This window comes from Macaca mulatta, chromosome 9 (genome assembly GCF_049350105.2).
Source record: "Macaca mulatta isolate MMU2019108-1 chromosome 9, T2T-MMU8v2.0, whole genome shotgun sequence".
Taxonomy (NCBI): domain Eukaryota; kingdom Metazoa; phylum Chordata; class Mammalia; order Primates; family Cercopithecidae; genus Macaca; species Macaca mulatta.
In genome coordinates, this window is record NC_133414.1 from 18,561,507 (window position 1) to 18,586,313 (window position 24,807).

At 42.0% G+C, this 24,807-nt stretch overlaps 1 protein-coding gene across 1 annotated transcript in view; it reads right to left on the reverse strand.

The window, feature by feature from the left end:
• The window catches only part of CUBN (cubilin), a 307,219-nt gene that overhangs the window by 185,601 nt on the left and 96,811 nt on the right, over window positions 1-24,807 (reverse strand). Inside the window, exon 28 of the mRNA XM_015146561.3 lies at window positions 8,737-8,887. Within this exon, the coding sequence (XP_015002047.3) occupies window positions 8,737-8,887 (151 nt within the window). The remainder of the gene's footprint in view (window positions 1-8,736; window positions 8,888-24,807) is intronic.

Sequence of the window (24,807 nt, forward strand, 5' to 3'; positions counted from 1 at the left end):
GCTCTAGCATCGTGGTTGAGAACTACTGCTATGAGACCCACAAGGACTACACATTCCAGGGATAGATCACTGTAAGACAGTAGTGTGTCCGGAATTTATTCCTTCTGGTGGGTTCTTGGTCTTGCTGACTTCAAGAATGAAGCCACGGACCCTTGCGGTGAGTGTTACAGTTCTTAAAGCTGGTGCATCCGGAGTTTGTTTGTTCAGATGTTCAGATGTGTCCACAGTTTCTTCCTTCCAGTGGGTTCATGGTCTTGCTGACTTTAGGAGTGAAGTCACAGACCTTCACAGTGAGTGTTACAGCTCTTAAAGATGGTGCGGAGTTGTTTGTTCCTCCTGGTGGGTTCGTGGTCTCGCTGACTTCAGGAGTGAAGCCACAGACCTTCACAGTGACTGTTACAGCTCATAAAGGTAGTGTGGACCCAAAGAGTGAGCAGCAGCAAGATTTATTGTGAAGAGCAAAAGCAAAAAGCTTCCACAGAGTGGAAGGGAACTTAAGCGGGTTGCCGCTGCTGGCTCGGGTGGCCAGCTTTTATTCCCTTATTTGGCCCCGCCCATGTCCTACTGAGTGGTCCATTTTACAGAGTGCTGATTGGTTCATTTTACAGAGTGCTGATTGGTGCGTTTACAAACCTTTAGTTAAGACACAGAGTGCAGATTGGTGTGTTTTTACAGAGTGCTGATTGGTGTATTTACAAACCTTTAGCTAGACACAGAGTGCTGATTAGTGCATTTACAAACCTTTAGCTACACAGAAAAGTTCAAGTCCCCATCCGACCCAGAAGCTCAGTCGACTTCACCTCTCAATCCCCCCTCTAAACAGGACACCCCAACTGCCGCTGGGAATTGGGCAATGACTGCTCTAGCTACTTCCTGCTGGATAGGGGCAAGGAAGGGGCCCTGCAGTTGTAGTGTCCTCCAGAGGGGAACTCTTTATACCAGTGAAAGGGCCAGTGGGTCGGTCCAGGGGTCCTCGGTAGAAGTTGTTAGTTGAGCTCATTTGGGGTTCCATTTGTAAGACTATCTGTAGCTTGATGGCCTTGATTCTAGAGGAAACAAATTTGACAAGGAGGTTAAAAATACAGAGCCTGAAGGCAAGTAATAGCAAGATGGCGGCCACAGGACCTAGAAAAGGGAGAAGCCATGTTACCCAACTCCAGAGGTTGATATAAGAGTTTGAAAGGCATTGTCTGATATCAGAAGCCTTTTCCTGTAAACGTTGGGTGGCATCTCGTACTATCCCGGACTGGTTAGTGTAAAAGCAACACTCTTTCCCTAAGAAGGTGCAAAGTCCTCCTTTCTCGGCAGTGAGGATGGTCTCGGCCTCGGCAGTTTTGGAGAGTCACTGCTGCCACAGTCTATTTGGGATTGTAGTTACTATCCTTATTGGATAGATTTTGTTATTTCTTGCAAACTGAGAAATCCTTTGAGAGTGTGTGGTAGTAGGATAATGCTTGTTATACTGTTAACTTTTAGCAAACTTTAGTAGAAAACCTTTGTAAGCTCGGGATTTTAATTTTTCTTTGCTATTAATAAAGCCTCATTCCATCCATATTAACTTAGAATTGGTATAGATGACTCCTTCCTGATTCTGTAAGTACTTTAAGATTTGGCTGAGTGCAAACAACTCCCATGTTTGAGCAGACCAATTATTAGGCAATTTTCCTAACTCTGCTTCTATAAGAGTTTCCTGAACACCCACTGTGTCTTTCCCTTAAACACCTGGGAGGAACCATCTATCCTCCTGTGCTGAAGGGAGTTCCTCCTATGTCTGGTTGGACTTTTGTATGGTAATTAAGATTTAGATCCCCTGTTAGGAAACCTGCTGGGTTAAGGATTTTTGATAGGAAGGCTACCAGTTGTCAGTGGCCTCAGTGTTTTCGGCTCTGCCCTTGTTTACACTGACAACAAGATAGTATTGGAGTGTTATAGGGTTACAGAGAAGGCCTTCAATTATCAATTACAGGTTTTAAATGTATCCTGACTTTTAAAGGAATATGGTACACTGTTTTTTTCTTTACTACTTCTATCTCTTTCTCTCTTTGACTCCTTTGTGTCTTCCTCTCTTTCCTCCTCTCTTTGACTTTCTGTCTGTCTCTTCCTCTCTCTGTCTCTCTCTGACTTTCTTTGTCTCTTCCTCTCTGTCTCCTTCTTTTGACTTCCTATCTTTCTCTTTCTCTCTCTCTCTCTTTGACTTTCTATCTCTTCCTCTCTATCTCCTTCTTTCTTTCTCTGACTTTCTCTCTGACTCCCTCTTTGTCTCTCTCTTCCTCTGTCTCTTTCTCTTTTTCCTTTCTGCTGGTCTTTCCCTGCCTCTGCCAGCCACTTATACTGCTGTTCTCCCCTCTCCTTCCCCTTTTTGATGGCGTTGGCAGTGTAAGACTGCCACCTCCTTGGGTTTTTGCACTGAATGCAATAACTCCATGATTTCCTTGTCGTATTTAACAGGGGTTCCCCCAGGGGTTAGGAACCCCCTTTCTTTCCATATTGCAGCATGGGCATGTAGGATTAGATAAGCATACTTGCTATCTGTATACATATTTATTCTTTTTCTCTTTCCCAGTTCTAAGGCTTAGGTAAGTGCCACTAGTTCTGCTAACTGGGTACTGGTCCCTGGGGGAAGAGGCTTACTTTCAAGCATGGTTACATCACTAACTATGGCATAACCTGCCCTTCGTATCCCATTTTCCACAAATGAACTTTCATCAGTATATAGGTTAAGGTCAGGATTAGCTAAGGGGACTTCTAAGAGATCATCTTGGGCAGCATAAGTCTGGACTATAATTTGGTGGCAGTCATGCTCAATTGGTTCCCCATCCTCTGGGAGAAAAGTGGCAGGGTTGAGGGCCATGGATGTACATATCTGAAGCACCGGTCCCTCAAGGAGTAGCGCCTGGTATCTAAGTAGGCAGTTGTCTGATAGCCATAAACTTCCTTTGGCACCTAGTGTGCCATTTACATCATGAATAGTCCAGACAGTGAGATCCTTTCCTTGTATTATTCTGATAGCCTCTGACACTAAGACGGCCACCGCCACAACTACCTGTAAACAGTGGGACCAACCTTTTGCTACTACATCAGTTTCCTCACTTAGGTCTGCCACTGGTTGTGGGGTTGTCCCACGAGTCTGAGTAAGAACCCCAAGAGCTATCCCTGCTCTCTCTGTGACGTATAAAGAAAAGTTTTGTTCTGTGTAAAGGCTTAAAGCTGGAGCTTGTACCAGGGCCTGCTTTAAGGTTTTGAAGGCTGTTTCTGCCCCTGGTTCCCACTCTGCTAGAATGAGTATTTGCCCTCTGGGTAGCCTTGATTAGAGTATAGAGGGGGCCTGGCTATCTTGCTGTACCTGGGGATCCACAGTCAGCAAAAGCCAGTGATTCCAAGGAACCCCCACAACTGTTTTAATGTCCTAGGGCGAGGATAAGCCAGTATAGGCTGTATTCGTTCCTTGCTGAAGGCCTTGGTCCCTCTGGCTAAGATTAGGCCTGGATATTTGACCTGCTGTAGGCAAAGCTGGGCCTTTGACCTAGATGCCTTGTACCCTTGATTAGCTAGAAAGTTCAAGAAACCTAGAGTAGCCTGCTGGCATGAGGCTTCCAAACTGGTAGCCAAAAGTAAATCATCCACATACTGAAGGACCAGAGTGCCTGGACTTGAGAAGTGGCCTAGATCTTGGGCCAGTGCCTGACCAAACAGGTGAGGGCTATCCCTAAACCCTTGAGGCAAGACTATCCATGTAAGTTGAGACATGTAGTCTGTGGGATCCTCAAAGGCAAAGAGAAACTGGGAGTCAGAGTGCAGGGGAATACAGAAGAAGGCATCCTTGAGGTCCAGAACTGTGAACCATTCTGCTTCCTCTGGTATTTGAGAGAGCAGGGTATAGGGGTTGGATACAACTGGATATAGAGGAATTACTGCCTCATTGATGAGTCTAAGATCTTGCACTAGTCTCCACTGACCGTTTGGTTTTGTACTCCTAGAATTGGGGTGTTGCAGGGACTGCTGCATTTCCTTACTAAGCCTTGAGCTTTTAAATGTTTAACAATATCCTATAATCCTTTTTGAGCTTCAGGCCTTAAGGGATATTGCCTTTGATAAGGAAAAGTGGTGAGGTCTTTTAGCCTGATTTGGGGACTGGGCAGGCATTTTTTGCTCTTCCAAATTGTCCTTCCAATGCCCAGACTTCAGGGTTGATTCCCTCCTCAAGTAGGGGACAACAAACGGGTAACTTATTCCCCATATTCATGTAGCTAATAGCTCCAGTTTTGGCTAATATATCCTTCCCTAATAAGGGTGTGGGGGTTTCAGGCATAACAAGAAAGGCGTGTGAAAAGAACAAAGTCTCCCAATTACAACTGAGGAGGTGAGAGAAATATCTGGTTACAGGCTGTCCCAGGATTCCTTGGATGGTAACGGACCTTGAGGACAGTCGTCCAGGACAGGAAATTAACACTGAGAAGGCCATGCCAGTGTCCAGGAGGAAGTCAATTTCCTGGCCCTCAATGGTTAAATGTACTCGGGGCTCAGTGAGGGTGATGACATGAGCAGGTGCTTGCCCCGGGCACCCTCAGTCCTGTTGTTTGATCATCTGGTTGGGGGCTTCTGGCCCAGAGAACCCCTGCACTCTGGAGCAGTGCACCTTCCAGTGATTACCTTGGCATCATGGACATGGACAAGGGGGCAGCTTGTTTCTTGTTGGACAATCTTTTTTAAAGTGTCCTTGTAAACCACCTTGATAACAAGCCCTCCCAGGTGATTGGTCTGCTCCATTTTTGTCCTTTCTGAATCACCAAGGTTTGTTTGTCTGAGGGCCATGACTAAGGCTGCGGCCTTTCTCTGATCTCACTTTTCCTTTTGGGCCTGTTCCTCTTGGTCCCTATTATAGAACACCAAGGTTACCAGGTTTAACAATGCCTCCAGATTTTGTTCAGGGCCAAGGGCTCATTTTTGGAGCTTTCTCCTGATATCTGCAGCTGATTGGGTAATAAACTTATCTTTTAGGATCAGTTGACCCTTGAGTGAGTTGGGTGACAGGGAAGTATATTTTATTAAGGCCTCCCGTAGCTGCTTGAGGAAGGCAGAAGGATTTTCTTCCTTTCCCTGACTTATGGTGGACATCATTGAATAATTCATGGATTTTTCCTAATTCTCCTTAGTCCTTCTACAACACAGGTTAGCAGATGTTGACGACTCCAGTCCCCATGATCTGAGTCGAGGTCCCAGTGGTGATCCATACTGGGGATGGCTTGTTGACCACTAGGGAATTTGTCCCTTTCTTTGGCTGCCATTCTATCATTTACTTGACTAAGATACCAGGTATCTCCAAACTCTCAGGCTGCAGCTAAAGCCGCATTCTTTTCACTAAAGGCCAGGGTTTGATCTGACAATAGCATGATGTCTCTCCAAGTGAGATCAAAGGTTTGCCCTAGATCCTCTAGGACATCTATGTACCTATCAGGATCATCTGAAAACTTCCCCAGGTCTGCCTTGATCTGCTTTAAATCAGAGAGGGAGAAGGGGACATGTACCCGGGTTGGGCCAAATTCCCCTCCCCCTACAGCTTGAAGGGGACATAACTGATAGCCTGGGGGATTTTGTGGTCCCTTGGAGATGTCTTTGCTTATTTCCTTCTGGGCAGGGGAAATTAGAGGAGGCTTATCATTAATAGGAAGGGGAGCAATAGGGAGGATAGGATATGGGGGTAAGCTGAAAGGTCCTCCTGTGGGATGTAAATTGCAAGTTTTGCAAGTTGTGTATTCTCCTTCAATGAAAAGAAAGCTTGGACTTTAGGTATTTCACTTCGTTTGCCTTCCCTCTTACAGAAAAGGTCAAGCTGCAGGATAGTATTGTAATGTATACTTCCTTCGGGTGGCCATTTTTCCCCATCAGAGGGGGAATACTGGGGGCCAGGCCATAGTGCAGAAAAAAAATGAGCTGCCTCTTTTTCAGGGTTTGCAGGTCAAATTGGTCCCAATGGCTTAGGATGCATTTCAAGGGTGAGCCTGTTGATGCCTGAGTGTTTCCCATCTGACAGACAAAATCACCCGCGGTTTTGGTTTGGTTTGTTTTTCTCCCTGCCCAAGAACCTGCAATGGTCCCTGGACCCTGCTGATTAGAATAGTTGCACTCACTGACACAGCAGCAGAAACACTAGTTTTCCTCCTAGACCACAAGGAGGACTGAGGAAGGTGGGATTTAGTGGCCCTCACTGATGCATTCTCAAAAACCTGCACCCTTGCCTGTCCTCCTAGACCAGAAGGAGGACTGAGAAAAATCAGGTTTAGTGGCCCTTACTGACACATTCTCGAAAACCTGTTAGAGTCCTAACATTCTCCTGTTAGTACTGGGACCTTACCCGTGTCCTATAAAGATGTTATGCCCTAAAAATGAAGTGGAGGGCCAGACCCTGAGGGAGGGAAGGGAGCTCCAGAGTTGGAAGAGTGATGCCTTTTGTCCTCACTTATATGAATAGGAAGGATACAGTTTCTGAGGCTCCCCAGATCCTAGCTTCAGCAATAGCTTTTGTTAGGCCTGCTTGTCTGAGGAGGGATCCTCAAATTCCAGATAGTCCCCACTACAATGGGGCTTTGGTCAAAAATTATGTCTTTCTGATTGGTAAGCCTGGGTGCCTAAAGAAGGGAACAGAGTCCTGGAGTTGATACTAGAAACCATTCTTACAGGAGAAACTAGAAAAGCACGAGAGACAGGGAGTGGTTTTTAGAAGCGGGACTAGCCTTGGAGAAGAACAACGAGAGGAAGTTTGTCTGACAGGCATTAGGACCCAGGAGGCAAGGGTCAGGATAGATAGGATAGATGGACAAGTCTTGCTTGGGCGACATGACTTTGCGAGTTCCACTCATGGCCACAGGTTCAACCAACCTGTCGGGACCCTGGAGCTGAATGGCTTTCCTCTCTGTCAACCCTCAGCTCAGCCCAGAAGTACAGAAAAAGCGGAAGCTGGTTCCAGGCCAACCAAAGCTCCCAACTCTGAAGAGTTAGGGGTTGTTTAGAGCCCTTTCCCAGAAAGTCTGACACCCATGTCTTTAGTCCAGCGGCCGTGCTAGTTGCTTTTAACTGACTGACAGGTGCCTGGTATTTAGCCCCCAAATTCTAAGGAAAAATAGGACAGACTAGCAAGCGAAAGGGGTCCGATGGTACTCACCGCTTGGTGATTGTCCCATCTGGGTCGCCAAAATGTGTCCAGAATTTATTCCTTCCAGTGGGTTCTTGGTCTCACTGACTTCAAGAATGAAGTCGCGGACCCTCACGGTGAGTGTTACAGTTCTTAAAGATGGTGTGTCCAGAGTTAGTTTGTTTGGATGTTCAGATGTGTCCGCAGTTTCTTCCTTCCGGTGGGTTTGTGGTCTCACTGACTTCACGAGTGAAGTCACAGACCTTCGCAGTGAGTGTTACAGCTCATAAAAGTAGTGCGGACCCAAAGAGTGAGCAGCAGCAAGATTTATTGTGAAGAGCAAAAGAACGAAGCTTCCACAGTGTAGAAGGGGACTAGAACGGGTTGCCCCTGCTGGCTCCGGAGACCAGCTTTTATTCCCTTATTAGGCCCCACCCATGTCCTGCTGATTGGTCCATTTTACAGAGCACCGATTGGTCCATTTTACAGAGCACCGATTGGTCCATTTTATAGAGCACTAATTGGTCTGTTTTTATAGAGTGCTGATTGGTGCATTTACAAACATTTAGCTAGACACAGAGCACTGATTGGTGTGTTTTTACAGAGTGCTGATTGGTGCATTTACAAACCTTTAGCTAGACACAGAGAGCTGATTGGTGCATTTACAAACTTTTAGCTAGACAGAAAAGTTCTCCAAGTCTCCACCCCACCCAGAAGTTCAGCTGGCTTCACCTGTCAGTAGTTTCCAAACTTTAATCACCAGGGAGACCAGTTAAGACACAGATTATTGGGACCCACTTCAGAGTTTGTGATTCTGTAGGCCTGGGATGGGGCCCAAGAATTTGAATTTTTAACAAGTTCCAGGTAATACTGATGCTCTCTCTAGGGACCGCATTTTGGGAACCACTGCTCTGGAGCTCTCCACTTGCAGATTGGCCCACCTGAGATTTGTAGTAATTTCAGACCTCTTGTTAAAGGAGACCTTCCATCTTCAGAGGAATGATGATCCCTACCTGCTTCCTGAACCACCAATTTGTAGGTGGGATCCAGATATGCCCCTTCCTGTTTGACAAGTACAACACATGCCCCTGGCTTTGTGCATCTCAGCTCAAATCCTCCTCCTCTCAGGCCAACCCTGCCGCTTCCTTTTCCCCATCCCTGTCTGACTGACTTTCATTCTTTCTCATCTGTCCCTATCCCTTCTCTGCTTAACGTCAAGGTGAGCTTTAAATCTCCTTCTATTCCATTGCACCTGAGATACTCCCACCCCACCTTGCAGTTAACTTGCTATACCCAGGTTCAACTCTTTATCCCTAGAAACTTCATTCTGCTTCTTTCTTTATCTAAGGCAATTCATTACTACACCTACAATTAATACAATTAACCAAATTCTTTCCACTTTGATGTCACTTCCTCTCTTAATCCTAACAGACTTAACTCTCCAAGTTCCATCAGTGTCTAAGTATATTTCTTAAACTCTTGCATGAGATTACTACCTGGGTTCCATTATTTGTTCATGGTATTGTTTCTAAGTTTGGAACTGAAAAAGAAAAAATTATTGGTCAAATAGCAACTGCAAATACAACTGAGATCAGCACCCGGCTTACCATAAACAAACCACTGCATCTGAAATCCTTTCTCATGGCGGCCAACCCCATCTGTAAGGAGCAGTACTTGAAGCTTGGAGCTTGTAGTACTCCCTGGAGGGGGCAGGTCTACTCCACAGTAGCGTCCCATCCACCGTGGTCCATCATAGAGCTGAAATAGAAGAGAAACTTCCCCATGTAAAAACACATGGTTTGTTGGATGGAAAAAGCCAAGTCTACCCAAGTAGCAAAAGCTGTTCCTGAGATAAATCTGCTGAGGTGGGTCAAGTACACAGAACTCAACATAAGAATTAAAAATTGAAAATTGCATAGAGAGGGTTTTAGAGATGGATCTGCTTCCTAAGCCCAATAAATTTGGAAACCCAACTAGTAACTTTTGGTTTTATGTCAACATATCAAGTCCAAAGTATAAGTCAGGCTCAGAATAGGGAAATAGTAGGCATTCACATATTAACAACACATAGCGGGGCTCAATGAATAGCAGCTATTATAATTGTAAGATATAATTTTAAAATATTTAAAAATGTTTATGGGTACATAGTAGGTGTATATATTTATAGGGTACATGAGATACTTTGACACAGTAATACAATGTGTAATAATCATGTCATAGAAAATGGGGTAGCCATCCCCTCAAGATATAATTTTTAAAATAAATGCTACCTGTAAAATAATCAAACATTTTAGAAATGTATGAAAAAGGAAAATACAAACATTGATTCGACTAAAGACAAACACTGTTAATATTTCATTAAATTCAAAAATTTCTCTTGATACTTTCATTTGTATATACGTGTAATATACCTATTTGTGCAGGTGTATATATGTGTTTATACATTTGAGCTACGTATTTAATTGTGTTTCTTGTTTTTCATTGAACATATCACTAAATTGTCTGTGTAAACCTCGGCATAAAATGCCACAAATATAATGTATTTATATTATAATTCTATTGTTGTTTCATATAGGATATTTCCAATCTTTTGCTGATATAAATAGCTGTTTGATACTTTAAATGTTTCTTTTAAACGATTCCTAGAAAGGGAATAACAAACAGTATAATCATATGGCTCTTTATAAAATATTATTAAATTTCTTACCAGAAAGTTTATACCAACTTATCCTCCCACAAGCAGTTAACAAAGGTGTTTCTTTCAGCAGAGCTTTGTCAATTATGATGACGATCACATTTTAAACTAGTACTGGTAGTGACAAATTGCTCTTTGGTAATTGTCCTAATTTTTGTTATTTTGATTACTTTGACATTGAAGGATTTTTTTTTTTTTTCATGTTTAGGGGCATTTAGATTTCTTCTCTTGGAAATTGTTTACTGATGTCTTTGCCCAATTTTCCATTGAGGTATTTATACATCCTCAAGGAGAAATGGAGGGTGCAAGGTTGTGTCCCCTTAACCTACCTCATTTAATGATTTTATCAGCTGTATATCTCCAAACTGAAAAATAAAAATTGAAAGCCTCTCTACTATATCTCTTCATTTGAGAAAGGTAACGGCAATCCAACAAGACTGGCTTCCTCGGGACTCAGGCCATTACGTTTTCACCCAATCGCCTTCATGTTCCCTTTAAACACTTTGTTCCAGTTACCCTTGGGATAAGCTGCCCATGCCAGTGAAACAGAAAATACCTGGCAATGGACTCATGGATTTCCTTGAGGATTCCCTTGGAGAGTACATCTACTTAAGAGTATATGTGAATGTCTGTGTGTTTGCACATATCCGTGCATAAATGTATAATCTGGATTCAATAAATTCCAGACTGACAAATTATTTTCATTGAACAAAATGTTATGACATGAAATATTGTTTGAAACATATTGATTTGAGTGTGGAGAACTTTACCACCAAATGTTACAAAGCACCTCCATGGAGCCGCCCCTAATCCCTGCAGTCAGGCATAAATTAGTCTGCCTTTGAAAGTCCTTAGCTTTTCATCTGTGCTTCTTTTGTGGAAATGGTCACATCCCCAGGCATTCTTGTTATGGGCTTGTGTGTCTTACCTCCCCTACGGATTGTGAGTTGCCTTAAAGCACAGACCACCTCTGGCCTTCCCCTCACTGCCCAGAGCAGGCCTTTGATAAAGGTAGCTTCCCCATGCATCTCCAATGAATGAACCCAGTGATTCCCCCACCAGCTGTATCTATTTTACTAGGACCCAATCTGCACGATTACTTGCACTCTGTATAGTTAGATAGGTAGTAATACCATACAATCCTCAATTTCAACAGGCTCCTCTTAGACCGTAAAGGATTTGGATCCTTTGTGCCACTCAGTAGAAGGGAGAACCAGGCAAGGGCCTTGTTCAAGGTCAGGATAAATTGCAGATTTTTAAACCTTGACCTGTCTCGTTGAGTTCTCAAATCGGCTGCTCATCATACGTGCTTGTGAGGTTTCAGGGAAGTCGGCAGAGATTTTTAAAAAGACAAGCTCAGAAGTCCATTATGTGATACACCCCAAAGTACTAAACCTAAGCATTTTAAGCAAATGAATAAAGATAAGTTTTATTTTTCAGGTTTATTGCTGTAGCTTCCCTTTTTTTTTCTGTTTTTCATACGCTGCTTTGAATGTGTATATTTATTATCAAGTTTCTAATATTCTACACATTTATCAGAAAGCTCCCCTACAATGAAGAGGGGAGAATGAGAGAAGAATAAAGCAACATAAAAAGAAGAGGGAAACGAAACAGAACAGAAGCTTTTCACCTTAGTGCTCAGTCCCACCCTCTCATGCAGCCGGAGAAACGGGAGGGCAAGAGGCCAATCTTGCAGTCTGTGCTTCTAAATCCCTGCTTCCCTGCAGGAGATTCATCTCAGCTTTAGAGTTTTTCTTAATTCTAGGGCATGAAGTCCAGTTCTAAACTAATTAGCACAGAAACAAACATACTGCTCCCAAGTAGTGGAGTAATTAGCAAGCCAATGCTCTACCGTCTTCCACCCCCAAAATCTTAACCTTCGGATTGTAATTTAGTGACCACAGCATAAATTATTTCATTTTTGTCAGGCCTCCGAGCCAAGCTAAGCCATCATAACCCTTATCCAACAAAACATAAGATTTCTCCATAACTACAATCACCTTAAGCTCGATGGGCCTTACGGAATACTAGGTCGCAACATGTTGACGAATCATATTTCAATTCTGCACAAGGTCATGAACAACATAGCATTTTTGCCTCTCAGCTCTGCAAGGTTAAGAGACATGGCATTTTCACATGACTTAGAGGGATTTTTTTTTTTCCTTCCTTCCTTCCGGATGGGATTATGCATTGAAGGAGACCCCTGAATCTCCGCTGTTCAGTGGTCTTTTATAACACATTGTAAAAGTACTGGGTGGGGGTGGAGGGGTTAGGCAGTAGGTTTGGGGGGCAACACTGATGAATGACAATTCTTTTATTTTTGCCTTTGAAGGGGAGAAAATTATGCATTAAAATAAACATCAAATAGACATTTATGAAAATGCTTAAATATAATGCCCAATCAAGTAATAAATAAATGCATAGAACAATGTCTCGAAGAGGAAAAAAAAACTCATAACTCATTTTTTAAAGTTTGTAGTTAATAAAATCAGGTTTTTTGTTTATATTCACACAGATGGGTAATGTCACCTCTACAATTCATTCTCGCACAAATTGACCACCCAAAACCACACAAAAAGGAACAGGCATTTTTCAAAGTATACAAATACAGGTTACCATGGAAACCCATCTCACGGATTCTGATTCTGTTTTCAGAGCAGAATGTTAACCACAGGACGTTCCAGCTGTGACTCATTGCAACTACTGACAAGCACGCTGCAGTGGCCCTGCTTTTGGAGAGCCTAAAGATCTACTCAGAGTGAGCAATACTTGAAGTTCTGAGTTACAGAAAGGAAACTAGTAAAACCTAAGAAGGATTGTGATTCTCACCTTGAATATGCAGATCTAATTTCTGTACTATGTTTACGGGTATTTTTCTAAATTACTAAAATAATGCTTACATTTTCAAATTGGCCATTAAATGTATCTTCAGATGTGGAGATGTGTGTATTACAAAACCTTCCTCGGTGAAATCTTTTGTTATTCTCTTAAGGAGATTATTCATTTAGGATTTTCGTGGCTTAGGTCCCCCCACCCCCACCCTACCCCAAAATATCTCAACTCCTCTTGACACACTCAGAGAGGAAGGAAATCTCTTGCCTGAGCCACACTTAACCAGTTTCTATCTACTTCCTTCGTGCGGGTTTGATAATTTGGCACGTAGTTTACAATACCATTAGTGAATTCAGACTCCAGTTGCAATAGGAAATGATCCGTGGACTTCTAAATAGGAAGGACCCATAACAAAGGGTAGGATATAAAACTGAAGACACCAAGTGTGGTCAATCACTGATAGAGATCCAATTTTTTTGTAAGATTGAGGGTACTTAGGAGTCACTGCAAGTCAAGTTCTAAGTGAGCAGAGACCCACGCATTCCACTCCACCTGTCCCCTCAGTAGAAGTCAACTTTATGAATTGCAGGATCTCCAAGAACAAAAATATGCCTTTTAAGTGCCTTGCTTGCTAAATTGTTTTATGGCTACAAATTTAAAACTGTAATAAATTAAAATTTTAATTAATTATATATATGAGCTTGGGATGTCGAGATTAATTTTTTTCTTAACTATTTTTCTGTTTGTTTGTCTGAGACAGGATCTTGCTCTGTTGCACAGGCTGGAGTGCAGTGGTGCAATAAGGTTCACTGTAGCCTCACCCTCCCAGGCACAAGCCATCCTCCTGCCTAAGCCTTCTGGTGGCTGAAACTACAGGCATGCACTACCACGCCCAGCTATTTTTTATTTTTTGTAGAGACGGAGTTTCGCCATGTTGCCCAGGCTGGCCTCGAAATCCTGGGCTCAAGCAATCTGCACACCTCGGCTTCCCAAAGAGCTGGAATTACAAGTGTGAGCCACCATGCCCAGCCCCAAACTCATTTTAGAATCTCAGTGAGTGACAATTAAAACTCAGCTTTTCTGTTTTAGATTGACATCTAATTCATACTGTTTGTAAATATTGTTTCTTTTATTTCCTGGAAGGTTTTCTGGAAGAAAATTATTTTTTATAGATCAATTTTAAGAATTAAATATAGTCCATGTAGAAAAAGCAACTCAAGAGTTTCTTTAGGATGATATCGTTAAAGCATGGAGAAACTTCTGGAGAATAACTTGGCCCATTTCCAATTATAAATCTTTGCAAATTCCAAAAAATCTCTATTCTTTAGAGCTTAATATGTAATTGAAATAATTCATCTGCTGTGAGGAGAAATTTTAGATGTAGTAGAGAATCCCCTATTCTTTCTACAGAATAAAAATTCTAGTCAATGAAAAGATGATCGTTAAATTTTTGAGAACTATACTCAATGATTTTATAGAATGGCATTTTGAAGTCAGTGTCACTAATAGAATATTATATTTCAATCACAAGCAGGAAAGTCATTTTATTGTAGAATGTACTAGATTAATGTCAATGTGGCCAGAGCCAGGCTCTGTGTTCATAGTCCAGTTCTAAAATTTAGAGAACACAATTTTGTGAAAATTATTGAACTTCTTCAACCTAAAATGTCTTTATCTATAAATTTGGCACCATAATGATACTTATCTCATAATATTGTTGCCAACAGCAAATGAGATAAACCGTGTAATAGGTTTGCTATGAGGCCTGGCATGTGGAATGTGCTCAAAATGTTACTCTAACACTTTGTCAGAGGCAAAGGGAATCAACATTTTTTCCAGAGAAACCACCCCAAAATACCTATGAGAAAAGAAAGATGTTGGGGATTAGAGAACAGGAGCTGACTCATGTAAAATAGTTCACAGAAATCATCACTGGCAGGGCAGATGGGGAAGTGATGAATTCAGTGAGGAGGTGGAGGCCATTCCTTGCAGTGTGTTGCTATGACAACTTGGGCATTGTGGAGACTGAGGCATCCCGGACAACCATGCAGAAACCAAGGCGAATCATCATGTGTGGGTTGGAGATAAGTATGCTGTGTGTGTGGCGGGGACTGCAGGAGGACAGATCATGCAGGGGACAGCAGCAAAGGAGTTAGAAAACCAGAGGCTGTTAAGGCTGCCATGGTGAGGTGGATAGAGTCCATTGGCAAGCAAAGTGGCTCTCGTGCTAAAAGTGAGAAGCATTTCTTCCTGTTGCAGCCTCCCCTCCCCTCTGGGTCCTACCCAGCCCTGTAGTTCCCACTGCTGAATCACTGGAGCTCCAGAAGGATGGGACCTAGGGAATTCTCAGGGCATCTGCTCGGACGTTCCCCACCCCAAACAACCACCACAGCAGGATCTATGGAGAGGCCTCAATAGGGCGATCATGAAAAATGTTGATACTGAAGTTTACACTCACATCTCCTGGAAAAACTTGGAACTTTATCCAAGTTTAGGTTACTTTAAATTTGAAGGGCTTTGAAATGTTTCTGCAACAACAGTAGAAATTGTAAAACAAGAATCACAGAGGCTAGGCGTGGTGGCTCACGCCTGTAATCCCAGCCCTTAGAGAGGCCAAAGCTGGTGATCACTTGAGGCCAGGAGTTTAAGACCAGCCTGGGCAACATGGCGAAACCCTGTCTCTACTAAAAATACAAAAAATTAGCCGGGTATGGTGGTGTACACCTGTAGTCCCAGATACTTGGAAGGCTGAGGCAGGAGAATCGCTTGAACCCCAGGAGGTGGAGCTTGCATCACTCGGTGCCAAGATCGCACCCTGCACTACAGCCTGGGAAACAGAGCAAGACTCTGTCTCAATAAATAAATAAATAAATAAATAAATAAATAAATAATAAGAATCACAGAGGAGATACAGGGCTCCCATTGGGACAAGTCATGCCCAAGGGGGCAAATGCAAAATCAAATCATGGTGGATAAATGAGGCAAATATAGAGGAAGGCTGATAAGCAGAGCATGGTTAATCCCAGCTGACTCCAAGATGGCCCTCAGGAGGCTAAGTCCCCTCCATAAGGCGCATGGCCACTTATAGCATGCTCCCTGAGATAGGCACAGGAAAAGCTGCCTTGCCATGTGCCGAGAGGGTGGGGCAGGAAATATGAAATGTCATCTGAAAGTAACCATTACTCATAATGCTGGGCTTTGCATGAGAGCAAAAACCCCATCGAAAGACCACATTTTGAGTTACTTGGTGTCACTCTGAGTTACAGGTCTGTCTCATATAAAAACCAGTGTTTCCTTTCTATATGGTGGCTAGTTGCTGTCTGCTCTTACTAGTGAATTTGCATTTTTATTTCTGCTTTCTATATACTACTCCTGTTAGATGCCACAGTTTGGGTCTGTTTATTTTTTAAATCATTGTCTAATCATGGATGTGGGAAAACATTTAACTACAAAGATACTTATCTCAGAACTGTTTATAATGGTAAAGATTTGAAAAGATTCTAAGTGTTTCACAACAAGAATTGGTGGCTATATTGTGATGATGGGATGTGCAATGTTGAAAATGACATAATAAATAACATGGGGAAATAGTCACAAGCTATTGTTAGGTGAAAAATGTTATTATGGGTTAGTGTGTACAGAATAATCTCCTTTATATATTAAAATAAAATAAATATACAAGGAGCAATGACAGGAAATCAATACCACCAAATATTAGTAATAGTGATATAATTTAGGATTTTTTAATCTAGTTTTTTCTACATTTTCCCAATTTCCTATAATGACTATGAATTCCTTTGTGATCTGATAAATTTATTTTTAAAGCAATATCTTTGGGGACCTATTGACATGGCAATAGAGATATGCATTAGTAATGCTTCTCCAATCTCAGAATTTCAAACCCTTTCAGAATTTCAAATAAACACCGGGCCTACTAAAAATATTATATTGTCTATCTCCATAATCTTTTCTTATGTATCTCAAGGTTATACGTAAAAATTAATCCACTGAAATGTTACCATGTAAGGTAATCTGCTCCAGCATTAATTTAAAATCATATTTTGCCTATAATGCTTCCTTTTATCATAACTAGTTTATTATTAATTAGACTATTTATAAAAAATTATTTCTTTATTCCCATGATGTGACCATTACCCATTGCATGCCTATATCAAAACATAGCATGTACCCCGTAACATATACACCTATGTACCCACATAAAATTAAAAGTTTGTAAAAATAATAATGTCTTCAGATGTTCAGGGACTGACAGCTTCATGTAAACATAAATTTCAATAGTCACTGATGGAGCAAGGGCTTCTAAATCCCTCCCTAGTGGTAAGTGAAATGCTTTGAAAGCCAAGCATACTCTCCTGTGTATACATGAAAATTTAATTCCATAAACCTCAGCCTTCCCTCTACCAATTGTCCTGCTACAGTAAAACACTGAACATTTATTATTATTATTATTATTCTGCCTCTTAAAATTCTCACCACCTGCTGCAGATGGTCTCAGGAACAAAGAACCTGGTTCATAGAACAACGTGAAATCATAGACCTTTGAGCTGGAAGAACCCGGAGGACTGCCATCCGGGTTCTCCCTGTAGACAGTGACAGCAGGAAAAGAGAGTCTATTAAATAAAGAGCCTGCCAGGCACGGTGGTTCACGCCTATAATCCCAGCACTTTGGGAGGCCAAGGTGGGTGGATCTTGTGAGGCCAGGAGCTCGAGACCAGACTGGCCATGATGGCGAAACCCCGTCTCTACTAAAAATACAAAAATTAGCCAGGCGTGGTGGTGGGCGCGTGTAATCTCAGCTACTCAGGAGGCTGAGGGAGGAAAATGGCTCAAATCTGGGAGGCGGAGGTTGCAGTGAGTTGAGAACGTGCCACTGCACTCAAGCCTGGGCAACAGAGTGAGACTCCATCTCAAAAAAAATAAAGAAAGAAAGAGAAAATAATAAACAAACAAACAAACAAATAAAGAGCCAATGTAGGAACTGCAGGGTAAAGATGTTGTGTTTAAACAAAATTCTGTAATGTTGCAATTGGAAATCTTTCCCACTTTAAAAAGTAGAAAGTCAATATAGTTAACTGAAATCCACAACTGTGATTACCAGTGTGTAACATTTAGCATTTTGCTCAATGCATGCTTGTTCATACCATGAGCCTGTCTGATGGCGGAAGAGACCTTTCGGTCGCCCTGCCTTTGGCCAGTCTGAGGAGAGCAACCTGAGGTCAACGAGCAAAGGCAGTGTGCATAGGACAATTCAAGTTCTGAGGATCTAATGGAATTGTTACTGCTTCAGGGCAGTTTAGAAATTATTTTAGGTTTAATTATTATTCATCCTAATTCTGTTCTTCACGTTTGAAGAGAGGAAACACGCAGAGTTTCTTTTGAATCTGAGAGCAGAGGCTCTTTTGAAGGTTGGAATGTTTGGTTCATTAACTGCTGCAAATTAATGCAATCATATGAAAATCCTTCATTGTGAAAGATGCTCAGAAAAGATCAGCATTTCTTTTTAAGGAAAGGGGTTTTGATCCCACTGAAATAACATTTCTCCTTTCGATTTTTTGTAATTAAAAAAATCACATTTTCCTCAGGCAATCTTAAAACCAAAATTTCTTCTAAAATGCCTCATGCTAAACTCAATGACACTACAAAGCATCTGGCTTCACTAACAGATATATTTCATTCTAAACTTTTTTTGAATCCAGGTATCATGCTTAGTACGGAGCTAGACTCATATCTGGTATTAAGATATAAATTGAAATGTTTGGTACACTCTTCCCAGCTTTTATGCATGTTTTTGAATAGCAGCTGAACTTAGAATTGTAATAGCTTATCTCTAAGCTCTAAGCAAAATGCAAAAGTCCCAGAAGCAAACTTCCTCTGACAGACAGTTCCAGGAAGCATGACTCATCTGCCCAGGAAGCGTTGGAGGTGGAGCCATAATCAAAGTCGGCTCAGATCCACTGCTGCTCAGCCGAAATCTCATCTGCCTCTCTGCGTCTCGCCAACTGGAAAACAGGATGTTATCTACAATCCCAGTGGCTTTTGCAGGAAAACTGGAAGGCAGGAGAAGCAGCACTACTTTCCACACAGTGGGGCCAATTGATGTTAATTACAATTGGGCAGGCTGCTCTGGAAACCACAGATTTATTTACCGCAACATGCTATAGAGCAAGGACCCCAATCCCCAGACCGGTAGTGGTGGCATGAAACTCTCATAGGAGCATGAACCCTATTGTGAACTGCACATGGGAGGGATCTAGGTTTCACGCTCCTTATGAGAATGGAACGACTGATGATCTGTCACTGTTTCCCATCACCCCCCAGTGGTACCGTCTAATGCAGGAAACCAAGCTCAGGGCTCCCACTGATTCTACATGATGGTGACTTGTATAATTATTTCATTATATATTACAATGTAAGAATAATGGAAATAAAATGCACAATAAATACAATGCACTTGAATCATCCCCAAACCACCCTCCCACCCCACCCCGGTCCGTGGAAAAACTGTCTTCCACTAAAACGGTCCGTGGTGCCAAAAAGATTGGGGTCTCCTGCTTCAGAGAGCAAAAAATAATCCATGAGGCTATGTTTATGTTAAAATAACCATAGGTAACATGTATTAGCACTTATTCCGTGCTGGTCATTATTGTAAGTTAAAACTCGTAGCAGCTCTGTAATGCAGATAGTATTGTTATCCCCATTTTAGAGTTCTGGAAACTGAGGTAGGTAGAGGTTTAGTAATTTAATATTTCAAAAGGCATCAACTACTCAAGAAGAATTTTTCCTATTTACTTCATTGGCAATTCTTTTCTTAAGAATAAGCATTGTTGGTCGGGCATGGTGGCTCATGCCTGTAATCCCAGCACTTTGGGAAGCCGAGGTGGGTGTATCACCTGAGGTCGGGAGTTCGAGACCAGCCTGACCAACATGGTGAAACCCCGTCTCTACTAAAAATACAAAAATTAGCCAGGTGTGGTGGCGGGCGCCTGTGATCCCAGCTACTCAGGAGGCTGAGGCAGGAGAATCATTTGAACCCAGGAGGCAGAGGCTGCAGTGAGCCAAGATCACGCCACTGCACTCCAGCCTGGGCGACAGAGCAAGACTCTGTCTCAAAAATAAAATAAAATAAAATAAGCGTTGTTAAACTCAAGGATACAGCAAGTCTTTATTCTCTCTAAAAATAGAGAGTAACCAAAACAATTTTTAAAAAGATAGGGACAATACGAATGCTCCTGTTAGTCATTGAAATTAAAATTTTTTTCATTATTTTTCTTAACAGAGCTTTGAGTAAAATAAGTGGACAAAAATTGTTGGTTTTATCATCTGTCATTTATCCTTAGTGAGAAGGGTCAAAATGCATTAACCAAGCAGGCAGCAGGCAGAAAACGAGGAAAATTAAATGTGTTAGAAATGAATCATTAATTATGTCTCAAGCTACAGAATTGAAGGCTCTCTATTTGTGAATTTCTCTACACCTTACTAAGGTGTTTCTCCTACATCAGCATCAGTGCAAATAATAACAGTGAACATTTATAGATGTGTTTGCTATTTGCCAGACTTTGTTTTGGCTCTTTACATATATGGACTCGTTGACTCTTATTACTTCGTTTTACAGAAGGGGAAAGTGAGGCACATAGACACTAAGGAACTTGCCCAAGGTCACCTAGCTACTAAGTAGTGGAGTTGGGTTTTAAACTTCATTCTGAAGTTACCTGCTTCGCTCTGAAGCAGGTACAGAGACTACCAATTTAGCACATTCTGTCATGTGTCTGGGTGCCCAGAAGACATTCTCTTGTGAGTGAGTGCTAGAGGACTTACTACATCTTTGTCATTAGCATCCCACCATAGTCAGCAGATAAAAGAGTGCTGGCTGAGGCAGTTCTAATTCCAGCAACTCCCCTCTAAAACAATAGAAAGCACAGTGCCTGGAGCTGTTTTCAATAGGGAGCTAAAGACTGGGGTTTACCTTTAAACCAAGCAATTTGGAAACTGAAGAATTGTCCTTGGCACCTGTTTGGAGTCTGTTATGCCGTCATGTGACCAGCAGTGATGTGCACTGCAAACACAAACGTTGATTTACGCTTCACTTTTTAGAGACGACGCAAGGCCTTTACAAGGACAGAAGAAATTTGCCTTTAAACAGATTCTGAGGGCACACAGAGAAAGTAAAGCCCTTATGGAGATGTCCATGAATCAAGTTAGGGAACTCAGAAGAGAAAGAAAACAAAATGTGAACTCTGCCCAGAAAGGAAGCTAGACCTCGCCAGGGAGGAGCCACCGCTCCTAACTGGCAGGGCACCAGGAATGGAGAAGGCATTTCCAAGAGATGGAGGTCGGCTGGTGTAAGGGTGAGGACCATTTCCTGAAGTGTCCCAGGAAGAAGCTGAATGGCCAGGCAGGAGCTGGGCTCTCTCCAGAAGGGGCGTGGAGGGGAGTAATAAGCATTTCCTGAGGACTCAATATTTTCCAGGTGTCTGGATTCTTATCTTCATTTTACGCACGAGAGAACCAAAGCAGCCAGACGTTAAATTCCTTGCCCAAGATCACAGCTGGTAAAGAGCTTTGGAGCCAGGTGGACTCCAGAGCCCACACTCTATTCATGCAGCACTGAGTGTGAACCTAGGTTCACCACTTTCTGCAGTGATGACACTTCCTGCACTGATATGGTTCCCATCTCAGTCCCTGCTCTCCTGTGGGCATAATTATACTCAGTTACTGCACTACTATGGGGATAGGCAATTATATCTATCAAAGTATCCGTAGTAGTGTCTAGCACATGACGGGCATTCCATTAATGACAAATATTATTGCAATTCTCAAAATAAACATCTGAGATGCGAAGAACTCTCTAATACCTCATGAACTTCAAAGTTTGCTTGTTTGTATGAGGGGAAAATGAAATAAACTTGGAAAATATCTCTAGAATAATGTTTTCCTGAGAATGTGGAATACAAATATCCAATAGATGTTCATTAATCAGACTTCTGGGCAAAGATGATCTCTTTGGGACTAATCTCCACTGGTGGTTGTCCCTGCATGCAGTTCTATCAGGCTATATTCTAATGTCTCCCTTTTCTTCATCCTGTTGTTCATCCATCTTTGTCAATTGTACCTCCTAAGTTCTCTTAAATCCTTCAATCACATGCTTCTTCCCCAGCAATGGTGAAGACCTGGAGCCCTCTCTCTCCCTTGGCCTATAGCAAACCTCTTACTGGGTCTTCACCATAACTCTTACCTCCCTCCAGTTTATTCTGGCAGTCAGAGTGATTGTTTTAAAAGTGCAGATCTGACCACACCCTTGAAAGACCTCCTGCTGCTCTCCAGGAGGTCACCGAAACTCTTAACGTGCCCACCCTGCTCTGCAGGCCAGGTCCCGTCCACCTGAGAGCCTCACACTGCTCTCCTTCCAGTCCCTCACATCTCAAGCCTCCTGGCACCTGGTGTGTTATTCATCCTCAGGGAGGCCTTTCCTGACCCACAAAGGAGTTCAGTCCCCATCTCATGCCTTCTGGGTACACCATAACTTTCCCTCCCAGCACTTAACACTGTCTGAGGTTAAATTTTTATTGTGTGATAAATTGATTAAAGTGTGTTTTCTCCATTATTACAAGGAAAACTGATGATAAAACAGTCATATGTCCACAGCCTAGGTGTCTAAAATATATCCTACTGACTGGATGCATGGATAAAGGAATGAAGAATGTATATTTAGGATAGTGACAGCCTGAGGAAATACTACAGCAAACACAAAACAAAACAACAAACCCTGCTTAATTGTGTTTAATTTGGCATATCCCAGATTTATTAGAATGTAGGTCTCTATTTGTGAAACATCTATCAACATTTGTGGCAGAGACAGTTATGTGGCTTCCGCAAATTGACTTCCCCTTCCTTTGGTTTCATGAACTACCACATGGAAGCCAGGAACACGTACCTGCCTTTGACTCTGATGTGATTAGAAATAACCTAGTGTTGCAGTAAGCATCTGCGAATGTATGAGTTCTCCAAAACAGCTAGCATCACTTTAAGTATTGACAATATCCCATGAGCCTGATGTTTCTCGGTCGTGGTATATGGAAAATGTTGTTCAGGCTATAGACATGGAGAATATGGATGTGAAACTGAAAGATTCAGGGATAGTGGTGATTTTTCTTCATCCATTCGTCCACTTGGAATGCATTATTTTGCAACCGAAAGGAGGACATGGGAGTGCAATAAACTGTGATATAAGCATCTAGGGTGAACAGGATGACATCAGCAAGGATTTGGCAAGAGATGAAATGCACCTTATAAAGACTGGAGGGAAATGCTTTTGATCGAAGTCCCCCACATAATCGGGAGGACTTGAAATGGACTTTAGTGGAAAAGGGGAAGGAATAAGAAAATCAGTTAATGGAAGATGACAGTGGCCAAGGTGCCCGATAAGGAAAAGGGAGAGAAAGTTTAGAATCAGAATACAAAAACTGTAAAGTGAATCTGACATTTTTAATATAATGAGGTAAATGTAATAACAGTATGACCAGGCCTTGGTGAGATAAAATACATAACTCAGCCATAGCAATGGAAGAGCAAGTCCTCATTGGAAAGTAACATTTAATAGCAGGCAAATGTATGTTAAGAAGATGCCTATTAAGATACTTTTCCCTCCCCAGGAGACAGCATTGAAGTGAGGATAGAACAGGCTATTTTGGTGGAAGTGGGCTATGAACAGTGGTCTCAAGTGCTAGACCAGGGGCTTGTGCAAAGCTTGCTCTTGGGGAATCCTCAAGGATTTGATTAAGTCTGGGGTGAGGACTAGGAATAAATTTTTCTAACAAGATCCCCAGATGATTCTGGAATGCAGCCAGATTTGGTAACCAGTTATAAGGACTTTATCTTCCCACCTCAGCTTCTTTTCAGTACAGACTGCAATCATTTGAAAAGGAAATCTATCAACACTAATGTACCAAAAGAGATCTACAGGGGTGGTAACAGGGAGACTGTTTCAACCATATGGACACCTATGAGATGTCTTCTTCCCAAAAAAATGTAGCATTTGTTGAATTCTTTATATGCTCTCCTCATATAAAGGAGACAGTGAAGAGAAGTGCAACTCTGTACTAATTCTGGCGAGCAAAGAAGTGGTTGTTAATACGGAAGTGACCAAAACATTAGAAGACAGTGATCCCTTGCCTTAACTTAGAGCCTGTGATGGTTGACCACTTAACAGGACTAAGGTTTTGGGGATTCAAACTTCAAAACAAGATATAAACCTATAGATTAAAAAAAAAAAAAAGCAAAAAACAAATGAAAAAGTAATTGAAAAAGGAAAGAAAATTCTAGAAAATTGGCAAATTCTGAAAACCTAAATTCTCACTACAAAATCAGGAATAATTTTGCAGGGGTGCAAAAAAAGGAGAACCCTCTAAAGAAATCAATCTAAGCAGAAACCCAAGGGTCTACATGGGAACGTTCTGACCATTTTATGGGTACACATACAAACTAGCTAAACTTTGGGAAATGGCACAGAAAAATATCGTTGAACATTAGAAAAAAATGTCTAATTTTAAGGCTATGACTAGGGCAAATGAAAGATGGAAACATGGATGGGATTGATGCTTTCAGAAGAGAGTGTGATGTCAGTGAAGAGGAGGTAGAAACATGCCTAGTTTGATTTTGAAACTGGAAGAAGACACATGGAATTCCAGTTTAGAAGATAAAACAGTCAACTCCTTTCAGTGAACTTTTCCAGGCTTAAGGGAATTACATTCCACGGCACTGAAAGGTATAGTCGTCACAGGGCTGATTTTGTGATCTCGGTGAATTCATGGGTGCTTAATTCATGGTTAATGTTTTTGACACGGCCATAAAAAAGAGCAAGATCAGGTCCTTTGCAAGAATGTGAATGGAACCGGAGGCCATTTTCCTTAGCAAACTAATGCAGGAAACATAAAATCAAGTACTGCATGTTCTCACTTATATGTGGGAGCTAAGTGCTGAGAACACATAGACACATGACGGGGAAACAACACGCACTGGGGCCTACCTGAGGGTGGAGGGTGGGAGGAGGGAGAGGATCCAAAAAACTAATAAGTACTAGGCTAAATACCTAGGTGATGAAATGATCTGTGCAACAAACCCCCGTGACACAAAT